At 38.0% G+C, this 12,816-nt stretch overlaps 1 protein-coding gene across 1 annotated transcript in view; it reads right to left on the reverse strand.

Moving 5' to 3' along the window:
- LOC150101877 (serine/threonine-protein kinase ATR-like) overlaps positions 1-12,816 on the reverse strand; it is an 860,597-nt gene that overhangs the window by 241,156 nt on the left and 606,625 nt on the right. The window contains exon 41 of the mRNA XM_090399924.1: positions 8,531-8,593. Coding sequence (XP_090256050.1) covers positions 8,531-8,593 — 63 coding nt within the window. The remainder of the gene's footprint in view (positions 1-8,530; positions 8,594-12,816) is intronic.

Here is a 12,816-nt window from a genome sequence, read left to right on the forward strand (position 1 = left end):
AGTGGGGTCACTGTTTATTATGAGTCTCCTCCACACCTTCCTGTCTTGGGCTGTCACCACATCCAAGTTCTTCATCTTCAAGTCCTCTTCTACCAGCTCCCTCCATCTCTTCTTTGGCCGCCCACGCTTCCGCCTTCCTTGCACATCCATCTGCATGACCCTTCTTCCCACATATTCGTCCTCTCTCCTCATCACATGACCAAACCATCTCAACCTTGCCTCCTGTATTTTCGCTCCTAAGTTCGTAACTTTCACTGTTCCCCTGACATAGTCATTCCTCAGATGATCCTTTCTGGTCACACCGCACATCCACCTAAGCATTCTCATCTCTGCTACTTCCATCCTGCTAATGTTATTTTTCCTCAGGGCCACAGTTTCTATAGCATATGTCATAGCTGGCCTCACTACTGTCCTATAAATTTTGCCTTTCAGATTGATCGGCACCCTCTTATCACATAACACTCCAGCCATCTCCCTCCAGTTCCTCCAACCTGCTTGTATCCTGCATCCCACTTCCTTCTCACCTCCTCCATCTTCTTCCACTGTCGAACCTAAGTATCTAAAGTCTCTCACCTTCCTGATGACATTTCCTTCCAGCTCCAGGTCTGTCTCCTGGCCACCGCCCACTGCGCAACACATATACTCTGTCTTACTTCTGCTCAGTCTCATACCTCTCTCTTCCAGTACTTTTCTCCATCTTTCCAGTTTAGTTTCCGCTTCTTCTCTTGAATCTACACACAGCAAGATGTCATCTGCATACAGCATTGTCCAAGGTGCATCTTCTCTCACCTCCTCTGTTACCACCTCCATCACAATATTAAACAGAAACGGACTTAATGCTGACCCTTGATGCAAGCCAACTGTTACTTGAAAACTTTCTGTCTGTCCCAAACAGGTCCGAACACTTGTCTTCACATTTCTGTACATTTCGTGCACCAACCTGACATATTTCTCCGGCACCTTCTTCTCCCTCAGACACCTCCAGACTTCTTGCCTTGGCACTCTATCATATGCTTTCTCCAGATCAATAAATACCAGATGTAGCTCCCTTTGTTTCTCTCGATATTTTTCCATCATCTGTCGTAACCCAAAGATAGCATCTGTTGTTGATCTACCAGGCATGAAGCCAAATTGTTCCTTTGCAATCTCCACCTCCTCCCTCAATCTACCATCAAGAACCCTTTCTAGGATCTTCATTGTGTGGGACATCAACTTTATTCCTCTGTAATTTTTACAGTCTTGTGCATCCCCTTTACCCTTGTAGATGGGAACAAGAGTACTCTCCCTCCATTCCTCGGGTATATTTTCCTGTTGGCAAACTTTCATGAACAGGTCCCACAGCAGGTCAATTCCCTCTTCCCCCAGTGCCTTCCATGCCTCCACTGGAATTCTGTCGGGGCCCACCCCTTTTCCATTCCTCATCCTCTTCATGGCCTCCGTCACTTCCATTCTACTGATGTTCTGCACCATCCCCTCAGAAGGCTGCCCATCTCCTCTGTGAGTCCTTGCATTTTCCTCATTCAGAAGTCCCTCAAAGTATATTTTCCATCTGTTTCTTATGTCCACATCCCTCCATAATACTCTTCCTTCAGCATCTTTGATCTGCCTCACATGTAAGATGTCCTTAGCTGCTTTATTTCTACATTTCGCAAGTTGGTAAATTTTTCTCTGTCCTTCCTTTGTTTCTAATTGATCATACAGATCTTGATATGCCATGGCCTTCGCCTGTGCCACAACTCTCTTGGCTTCTTGCTTTCTCTCTTTGTACACCTCTCTGTCCTCTTCCACTCTTGACTCATCCCACTTCTGCTTTGCCTTCCTCTTAGCTGTCACTGCCACTTGTACATCATTATTCCACCACCAACCCTCCTTCTGCTCTCTAATCTTTCCAGATGTCTCACCAAGCACCTCAATTGCACAGCTCAGGATTACTTTTGAATTATGTTTCCACCAATCTTGTACACTTTCCAGTCCATCCGAAATCCTCTCTAACACTCTCTCCCTAAAATGATTCCTCACACTCTCTTCTTTTAAGCGAAACCACTTAATTGTCTTCATCCCATGGCAACCAGAAGTTCTTATCTTCGATCTTAATTTAAAGTCTGCGCACAGCAGTCGGTGTTGTTGTGCTACTTGATCTGTTGGAATTACCTTACAATTTGTCACAACCTTAAGATGTTTTCTTCTAGTCAAAATGTAGTCAATTTGTGAGCTGTTGTTACCACTTCTAAATGTTATCAAATGTTCTTCCCTCTTGAAGAAAAACGAGTTCTTAAAAATCAACTCTCTCTTATCTTTAAACAAAATGGTTAATCTGAAAAAACGATTAAGAAATTTCTTCTGGATCCTCCAAGACAGTGCAACAGAAACTATTAATTTTAAAGGCAGATCTCCATTCCATACATTAGCACAGTCTCTAACAAATTAGCAAAAGTCCTTAAAAAATATAACATCAAGACATTCTTCACCACACTTCCTAAAATCCATTCTCTAATCAGCCATCCAAAGCCTCCTCATCACAACCTAAAATATCCAGGTGTATATAAATTATGGTGTGATTGCAATATCCCTTATTTTGGACAAACTAACAAATCTATTGAGCAACGTATAGAAGAGCATAAAAGAGACATCTTTTACAAAAGATCACATGCAACTGTGTTATCCAGTCATGTTCTTTTTTCAAATAATCCTAATGATGATCAACAAAGCCACTCCATTTGCTGGGATAGATCAGAAAATATTTTTCGCTGTGATGATGAGTTTGAGAGAAAAATTATAGAATCAAGGGAAATCCTTCTGAATCCTGTCCACTTAAACAACAATTTGAGTTATAACATCCCAGATAGCCATGTTGCAGTTATTCAATATTGGCGTTCACGTGAGTCTGCACGCATACTTGCAATAAACAATGGCATGCCTGTTAGAACAACTTGAAAAAATATTTTTTATGTATCAATTATGTGTGGCGATTTTTTACCTGTATTTTCCAGTTTTTAGATACTTCAATGTTTATTACTATTCTCTTCCTTTAAGAATACCTGATGAAGGCTATTATAAGCCGAAACTAGTTGTATTATTCTTATTAAATCTTTATAAGTAATCTCAGTTTTTAAGTCATTAAATCTATTTTTAAAAATGTATCACAACAACCGAGTTTAAGCATATAATCACATTTGTGTGTGTATACTCCAGTTGATGACCTTAATGTGAAGGTCGGAACGTGGAGTGTTAATTTTGGTTTAATATTAAACTAAAGTTTTACTCTAACGTAGTAGTTGTTTCTAATTTTCATGATGTATTCTGATCACCATGTAAGCATGAAGGAAGATAATTTCTTGGCATCATTAATTTATAATATAAATAGTGAAAAAAATTTCCAACATCTATCTCTAATGCAGAGTGTTTTAGCAATAAGGTGAGACATCTTTCGTCTACTTGTATATGGAAATGTGACTTTCACATTACTTCAATGTTGGTATCACTTCTGGGTCCCCTCTGATGACATTTATTAATGCTCATCATTAGGTTTACTTACTTACAGTTGAGTAGAGAGGTTCCACTCGGTGGCAGGTTTTGCTGGGTAGAATCACTGATGAGTTTCCTGTCCTGGAGTGATCCAGGCCAGGAGTAATGAATTTAGTAGTGATCCTTTAGGATCACTCAGTGAGATTTAGTGTCACTCAGTGATTTTTTAGAGTGATCTCATAGATCACTCAGAATATTTGGAGAGGTATCCCTGCACTTAAACATACCTCAGTAAAGGTCAAAAACCAGTCTGGGTAGTAGGAAGGGCCACTAGTCAGTCTGGGTACTTCACATGAAGAAGTTACTTCACATGAAAAGTCTGCTTACACATGGATAAAGGATGAAACCAAGAATATAATTTTTTGGCATTTTTAATTTATTCCAGCTGAGTTATCAGACCACTGAAGTGGTAGTCGTATGATGTAAACTGTTTTTGTGATGAACCCTGAATGCTCTCGAGAAAACAGCTCAGTTGATAGTGTCCCTTCAGTGTGTGTGTGTGTGGGAAATAATGGCATCTGTTTCTTCTTCCTCATCATCCAAGGATTTGTGGACTTTAAACTCATCATCCCCTTCTGCTGGTTGTTAGAATGGATGGAGCATGCTTGAATATGGCATTTCTGTTGTGCAGACACATTGGTTATGTTTTGGCTGTTTGGTTAATTGTCTTCCAACATTGGCTGTGCTTCTTCTCTAAAGTTGCTTCGAGTTGGTGCCTGAAAGGTTTCTTCCAAAGGTGGAATTTCAGCAGCATTTCTTGATTTAGAATCTGATTTTACCATCTGGTTTTCTGGTCTCTTATCATTCATGCTGGTGTCAGCTAGTTTCACTTTTTTCAGAATATATGGTCATACTTTTTTTTATGTGATTCTGCTTGTGGTAGTAAAAGCACTGAGTAGTCTCAGTAATGAAGAACATGTAGGCTACTCTGTCAATTTCAATGTTTATTATTTTTAGTATGGAGGGAATCAGTGTTTCTACAAAGTGCATTAAAACTTACCTCAGGAAGCTTTTGATGCAGGCAAACTCAGACCTAGTTGTAGAGTCATGCAGAGTGCATATTTTGCCCATATTTCAATAACAATCTCTTGATTTCTGGCAGAATGTTTGAAATAGTTAATCTTTATGAGAAAAAGCATAATGGATGAACCATTAATATGCCATGTGTCAATATTAATTCCCCTTTCTATTAATTCTTCAGACCGTGATGTCATGTTAAAATACATTTAAAAGTGCCTGCTACTCTTAAGACATGAATAATGTTTTTCAGCAGAACCTATTTCTCTACAGTTTTAAAGTATTGCTCTGGCAATGTGATTTCAATAGCAAAAATAACTATTCCATTGTATTGGGAAATGCAGTCATCATTTGCTTCTGCATTAATAGGACGTGTGGCAGCTTACCAATGGAAGAAATTCATGTGGGGTTATTTACAGCAATTATATATGCATATGAAGGAGAAATTACTGACATTTGACCATTACTGTAAGTAGTGTTCTGGCTGTTGTCCTTTTCATGGTCATCATAATCTTGCAACCTTTGACTAACTCCTGCTGAGCCAGAGATAGCAACTGTTGTTAGTGGTGGAGCATCAATGCATACTGTGGCTATGTTAGCTGAGCTTTAGCTGGCAACAGGTTTATGAAAATTCAGGGAAGCATATGCCTTGGCTACTACCCATAACCCTAAGGCTTACTGTTGTTGAGTTGATAAAGGAATTATTTTTTAAAAAACTCAAAATAACTAACTTTAGGTATTTAAAAAACTAATTTTGTAGCACAATAGATCTGGTGTTTATGTGGGTATATAACATGCAAGTAACTGAAATTTAAAAGTGCACAAAAAATTAATTTAAAGCAGGAGTGAACTTGCACATGTCTGCTTCCTTTCGTGACTCTAGACAAACATACATGATCTAAATAGACATGTTTTCTTTTTTACTAAACAATTAAATATATACATTTGAAGAAACAGAAAAACAACACATTATTTACATTTTACAAAATGCAGAAAAACAGACACGTAAACGAGAAAGAAAGACAAGTCTCTCTTGATACAGAGACCACGTTGCAGTTCTGGGTGGCTTCTTATCTTTACAAGAAAGTTCATTTTATCATCTCCAATTCACAGAAAAGCACTGCTTGGGTTCCACTCTCCATTGAATTGGGCAATGCCATTTTGTTCTCTGTGGCGATGGTATTTGAACAACAGTCGGCTGTATAGCTTCTATGTAAGTTTTTCTTGCAGTATCACTTGGACTCAGTGACTTATGGGTACTGGATTTCTTTCTTAAGTAAAAATTCTAGATTACAGCCTTAGCAGTAATAATGAGGAAGTTACATATCCTATACATTTTTTGTGGAGTAGATGTCAATAAAATGCATTGCATCTGTATGGTTGCAGGTCTGGAGACAGTATCAATGCCATATGAGATTATTCTCCCTGTTTGCAGGACAGGTCAGATGTGTGTGTTGCAAAATATCTTGGGTGTTGCAGAAGAAGCAAAGATTGTATTTTCTGGGTTGGAATTTGTGGAGCTTTGCAAGAGTAGGTAAGATGTTAAGCCAAAGCTACTACTGCATGTATGTATCTGGTCTGCTGCATCTTGTTTTGTATAGGGAAATCCCGTTGAAAGTTGGGTGGCCTGGATAGATGTACAGATGTGAATGAAAATATGGATGCATATATAAAAGGAAAAGGTGGAGGTGGTACGTGAAAAAGTGGTATATTTTCTTGAAGGTTAGTGGGTAGAAGTTGCAGGGAAGATTCAGATGACACTAGCCAAAAAGTCAATTGTGTGTTTTCAGTAGTAATTTGGATTCCTCAAGGTGAGGTGATGTCTGGAAGGATTTTTATGATGGCCATTTGCACATATTTGTATTGCAATTTTGCTTTTTGGGTTCTCATCAGTAGGCTGTTGAGTACTATCAATTTCATGTTATCAGTTAGGAGATCTCTATGGTTCTTTTCCAGCATTGTAGAGCATCTCAGAAGAATGAAGTTAACTTGGGAGGTAATAGAGTGTTGTGTATTATGGATAGTGTGAGACCTCTCATGGGTCTTTCAGGATATGTGTAATAGATGTTTTGCAGAACTGACTGGTCTGAAGTATCTTGAGTAGAAGAAAAATCCTAAAAGAAAGGTAATTTTGTTCGTTTTCAGTGGAGAGCAGACCATGGCCTCCATAGTTGAGTGGCTTGCAGAGCGCTGCAATAGTTGTCCAATTGGTTTGATTCTAGATAACACATGTGATTGCCCTTTGAATCTGAAAGAGAAAATCTTTTTTTTTTTTTTTTTTGGAGGGGGGGGGGGGAGCAGTACTTTGACAGTGTGCCAGAGTACCTATGTGTTCAGTTGTAGGCATTACCAAGGTGAACTATTATGCAAGACCTGTAATTGAAGATTAACCTATAAGCATATGCTCATGACAGTACAATTATTATATAATTTCATGTGCAATGAGAAGAAAATTAAATCAATTACACAGCACATAAATTTTATACTTAATCCTCTGGTACAAAATTTAACTTGGGGAAAACAAATTAAACTTCTGCTCTTCACTTGACCAGGTGAACTTGATAGGAGCATCAGTTCCATACTCACATTTGCCTCTCCACAAGACAGGTTTTCCCCAAGTTTAATTTTGTACCAGAAGATCAAGTATAAAATTCATGTGCTGTGTAGAACGATTTCATTTCCTTCTCATTGCATATGATATAATATGATATGATGATGTCATTAGCATACACTTATAGATTTCTATAAGAGTATGCTAGATGGAGCTCTAGATGGAGGGTGGTACCAAAAATTAAGGCCAATTTAAGAGCCTCCAAAGAATGAGATTGAAAATTGAAGAATTAAAAGCATAAATAATTAATATAGTGCAAATATAATGCAAATGCCTGGACGATGCGAACCTCTTCATCTTAATTTGCATAGTCTTATGCATCACTTGGATGTACTGAAGCAGTGTCCAGCACAAAGAGGACTTTAAATGGAAGCCCCTTTTCCTCAATGTATTTCTTGACTTTGAAGATGAAGCCAGTAGTGAAACCAGTTCAAGAAGTGGTTCTCATAGTCCAGGCATTTGCATTCCACATTCAGTATACAGGCAGTATATTCTTCCTATGTTATCTAAGAGTTTTTGGGTTCTGCATGTGGAAAATTAGGCCAGACTTTGTCTTCTGCTGCACTGTTCAAACTAGCAGTGTAACCAGATCTCATGCTATTCTAATGCTGAAGCCTTCTGTTTGATGGCCATATAAATACACTATAAGGCATCTTCTTGCTGTCTCTCACTGACACTGAAAACCTGTTTAGTTTATATCCCTTCTCTTCAATGAGCTTGACTGTGCACAGCAGGCCTCAGACACCTCATGATCTGAAGCAGACTAGCCTGTAATCTTTACATTATGAAGTGAATAATGCTTCGAGAAATAAAGAATGAGGGCATTAGTGGAAATCATACCAACATTCATACCACATATTTAACAGTAAGAATTCACCAGTTTGCACTGCCTCTCTGATCTTGGTTTCCTGTTTCTTATGTATCATACAGTACTTTTGTTGATACATGAGCCCTTCTTAACATTTATCTAGAATCGAGATTTTCTCATTCAAAGTCATTATTTTCTTGGCCCTTTTAGGCATTTCTCATCATTAGATGCACAAGTTCAGTTTAGAACCCATGGGTATTAGCATAAGCAAGGTAATATTTTTAAGCATAAGTAGCCTAATGCAGACACACACAAAGGTGACAAGCCATTCTACCCAAATGACACTCACTGAAGACATGCAATTTTATAACTGCCAACACAAAAACATGAATACAGATCCTGCAAACATGCAGACCCGACTGACTGAACTGATACTTCTTTAGAGCAGTTGTAAACATATACAATAAACATTCATGTGATATAATCAAGCCACATAAAAATTCCTTTTCTTCTATTAAATTAAATGTTTCTGAAATATGATATATTAATGAATTATTCAAATATGTTACCCTCTGGTATGCAAATAGAAGTATCTTTCCTACTCCAACACTCCAAACATCTGAATACATCTCCTATGAAATAAATAAATAAACAGATTTTATATATACATTCATTATAATATGACAACTCATTTCAGTAGAGTAAGCTCTTTTACTTATACCAAATCTCAAAAACTAGTGGGATTCAAGAAATTCACTTAAATACTGAATATTTATTTTTAATATGAAAAAGACTTACCTTTGGCTTATAACAGAGCAATAGCTTACATGACATACTTTCCACAATTTCTAAACTTAATAAAAATATTCATATCATAAGATCATCATCATTATTCATGCCCCTCTAGATAGTCCAAGGAACACTGACGGAGTGCCTTTTAGCAACACAGATACTTAAATACCTACATCTCTCTCTCTCTCTCTTTAAATACATTCACCCATCTCCTCAGATATATATCTCCCCATCTCCTCAGAATCTAGGCAACCATATCTGGACATAGTAGTCATGATTTTCTTGTACTGAGAAATAATTATTTCCTTATTCCTACATGTTAGTGTTCTCTTCAATATTGCAATTATCCAATGTGATGACTTAATCAGCTTAGCAATGTAGCCCTAAATTCTAACTCCCTATCTATCGTTATATTCTGGTCTTAAATAACCACTGGTAGAAAATTAACATTAATATTATGATACCTGTGATGTGTCTTTTCACTCCATTGAGGTCTGGTGTTAATAATAATGATATCCTCAGTCCAGAATGCATAACCTTGCATTTAACAACATGAACTGACATTCACTGACAAACGTCCCTTATCATCCTTTCTAACTTTACATCATCCACAAATAATTGTCTATTACTATCCACACCAACCCAATTTTATCAATAATATTATCAGTAAGTAATATACAAATTACAGAATCTTGTGGTACTCCACTGGTCACTCTTCTCTTAGACTCAGCACTCCCACGTACCTGTCAGTAGGCTACTCTCCTATCCATGCCACATGCTATTTTGCATAACCATTCCTATGAGTTTGTATAACAAACTTTTATTGTGTCGAACCGTATTTACTCGAATATAACTCACACTTTTTTTTGCAAAATTAAACCTAAAAAAATCGTGGTGCGAGATATATGCAGGGATTTTTGAAAACTAAAGTTTTCAGGAAAAAACTGTAAATGGGCATGACATACCAAGAAGCTCCTATTCGCTATTGCTAGCCTAGAGAGAGAGAGTGGTTTCCTTTTGTGCATCATACCCAAATAGCATCATCTTCTTTCCCATTATTTCAAGCAAAAATTACCAGTAATTTACAAGACTTGAGATACGCAATGAACAATCCTTCACAAATGACTAATGAGAAGTGAAAGCAGAGCGCGAAACAGACAGCAATGGTAAGCCAGTAGAGATAGAGCAGCTGCAAAACATGCACATGATTGGTGCGGTATTAACAAAAGATCACGAGACTCAAAAATAAAAGCAAGCCGACAATTTTTCAGTTGAAATGCTAATTCTCTTCAACCGAATTCCATAATATCTGAAACTGCCATAACAACATTCACTATATATTTCTTAGTTTTAACATGTTTGGTTATATTTTATTGCTGCTTTGCATTTGAGCTCGCGGGCAGACTCACACACCATTGAACTAAACACAATACTTTTTAGTTAGATATTGTGTTTACCGGTGCAACATATGGTTTTGCTTGAGTCTATACAGCATAGTTTCTGTGGGAGGGGGACATGTGATTCATTAGTTAGTGCTGTTTTTATACCACTTGTCTCTAATTGCACTATTTGTTGAGAAATATATTACACAGACTGCAAATGTCTCTGAACCATATTCAGCGATACAATAAAACTACTTGTTTTTCTTGCATCTGCAGTATAGTGGCTATTGGGGAGAGTGTGTTGTTTACTGTGGGGAGCGAGTTGCTATCACCCTGACATGAGCGTGTTTAACCCAGCATTAGTAAGTCAGGGTGTCACAGACCCCAAAGATTTTAAATTGACTATAACTGTGACACCCCACCTTACTAACAGTGGGTTAAACTTTTTTTCATGTGCGAGGTATATGCAAAACTTTTTAATTTCTTTTTTCGTAAAATAAAATCACAAAGGCGAGTTATATTCGAGTAAATATGGTATTCCATTCCTCTTATCCAAGTCTGCAGTCACTCGGTTATAAAATATAGCAATTGCTAAAGCAAGACTAAATGTTTACAATACCATGCTATCCTTTATACAAGACTGAGGTGATAAAAATCCACTCATGTGGATCCTAATTAACTTCTCCAACACCTTAATGATTTACGATTTATTTATATAATAATTTACGAAAAGGACTGAGGACTTACAAAAACTGATTCTGCGATTTGAAACTACTGGAACTCTAGAAGCGCAGGTAGGCAGTGGATGCAAACCAATCAATCACCAACAAGTTGAACAAGTTGCAAATGCTATTGTAGAACAGGAGATGACGAATGTGTAGGGTACCAGCAGTGCACGAGCAATATCCCGGCAAACGGATATCACATACACAACGGTGTGGAAAATCCTACAGATGTTGAAGTTTTACCCCTATAAAATCAGTCATGTTCAAGAATTGCACCTTGGTGATGTGACCACACGAATCGACTTCTTTGAGATTCTTAGCGCGCATGGAAGTGGTTGATGCATGGCCGTGGCAGATTTTATGGAGTGACGAAGTGCACTTTTATTTGAATGGCGATATTAACACACGCAACTGTCACATTTGGGCTGCAACTAATTCGCACGTGTGTCTGCCTATCCACTCGCCCAAAGTCACAGTGTGGTGCGGACTTACGGCATCTTTTATCATCAGTCCATACTTTTACAAGGAAAATCGCCAAAATGGACCAGTGATCATCTGTTCCGTCAATGCTAACAGGTATGCCAATACGCTACAGAACTTTGTGGTTCCACAACTGCAGCAAAGAGGATGTCTCAATTCAACCATCTTCATGTAGGATGGTGCACCACCTCACATCGGACTTCAGGTACGCGTGTTTTGTGACAACATTTCTCTGACAGAAGAATCATTAGTCGTGCATTTCCCAGGCCATGGCCACCAAGATCACCTGATCTCAATCCTTGTGACTTTTGGCTGTGGGGATTTCTTAAAAGCATTGTGTGTCAAGGACATGTACCCGATATTCCAACTTTGAAAGATTGAATAACGTTACACTTGAGACAAATCAATTCCGATATGTTGCAAGCCACTAGAAAATGTCGTGCACCATATGCAGTTCCTGGAACATTTGTAATTAACAATAAACGTCATGAATCAATAAACGTTCTTACCTTATTTGTAATTAACAATAAGCGTCATGAAATTGATGTGTGCTGTCTCTCATTTGCCATTTAGTCATTCATTAGTCACACCTACTAAAATTAATTTGGCAGCACCAAAATTTCCTCTGTTGACGACTTTTGGTACTATTTTTTTTTTCGTTAAATGAATCCCCACGTTCCACTGTGTACGTCTACCAAATATTGCTGTGTTTCGTCCAATACATTACTCGCTAGAGGGCTCTGAACACTTGACGTTATTTTATAATCACCCGGTAGAGTACCTTGTGCCTCTAAGCTGGCTTACTTCATACAGAAAGGCAGATCAGCAATCATCCGGTTAGAAGAACACAAGTCATACATCTGCAATCACGATTATGGTCAATCTGGCCTTGCAGACCATGTTTTGGATACAACCCACAGGATCTCCTGGAAAAAAAACACCATGCTCCACCACAGTAATTTCAAAAAAGAAAGACTATTCTTTGAGTCTGCATCTGCACTCAGGAATTAACCGAACTTAAACAAATACAGTTGCATTAAACTTCCCAAAATTAATTATCAGAGATTCCTCTTTACATCCTAGGCCACCTGCAAATGCTCATAGAGAGGACACCACCTAGATAGGACTTTAGTTTCACAAAAATAATACAATAGTGTGTGTGTTGTTACAAAAAGTTGTTTTGTAATCCCTGAAGATGTCTCTGTGACGGAGACGAAATATTGGAAGTATTAAAATTAGTTTTAATCCTTTGTCAGTGCTGATAATATTCCATTAAACCTCCAACATGAATTCTTCGCAGCACTTAAGCCTCAACACACGTCTTCTAAGAGTGGAGGCTTTGGAAGGCAGTGACAATAAAGATTTTGAAAGCATATGGTGTGAGGTAGAGGTGGGCAGAACAGGATATTTAGTGGGGTGTTGCTACAGACCAAGGAGCACAGAGGGAAGGGAACAAATGTCTAGACAGTTGAGCCT

Source organism: Typopeltis vanoorti, chromosome 11 (genome assembly GCF_054136105.1).
Source record: "Typopeltis vanoorti isolate ZY-2024b chromosome 11, IOZ_Tvanoo_1.0, whole genome shotgun sequence".
Classification (NCBI taxonomy): Eukaryota; Metazoa; Arthropoda; class Arachnida; order Uropygi; family Thelyphonidae; genus Typopeltis; species Typopeltis vanoorti.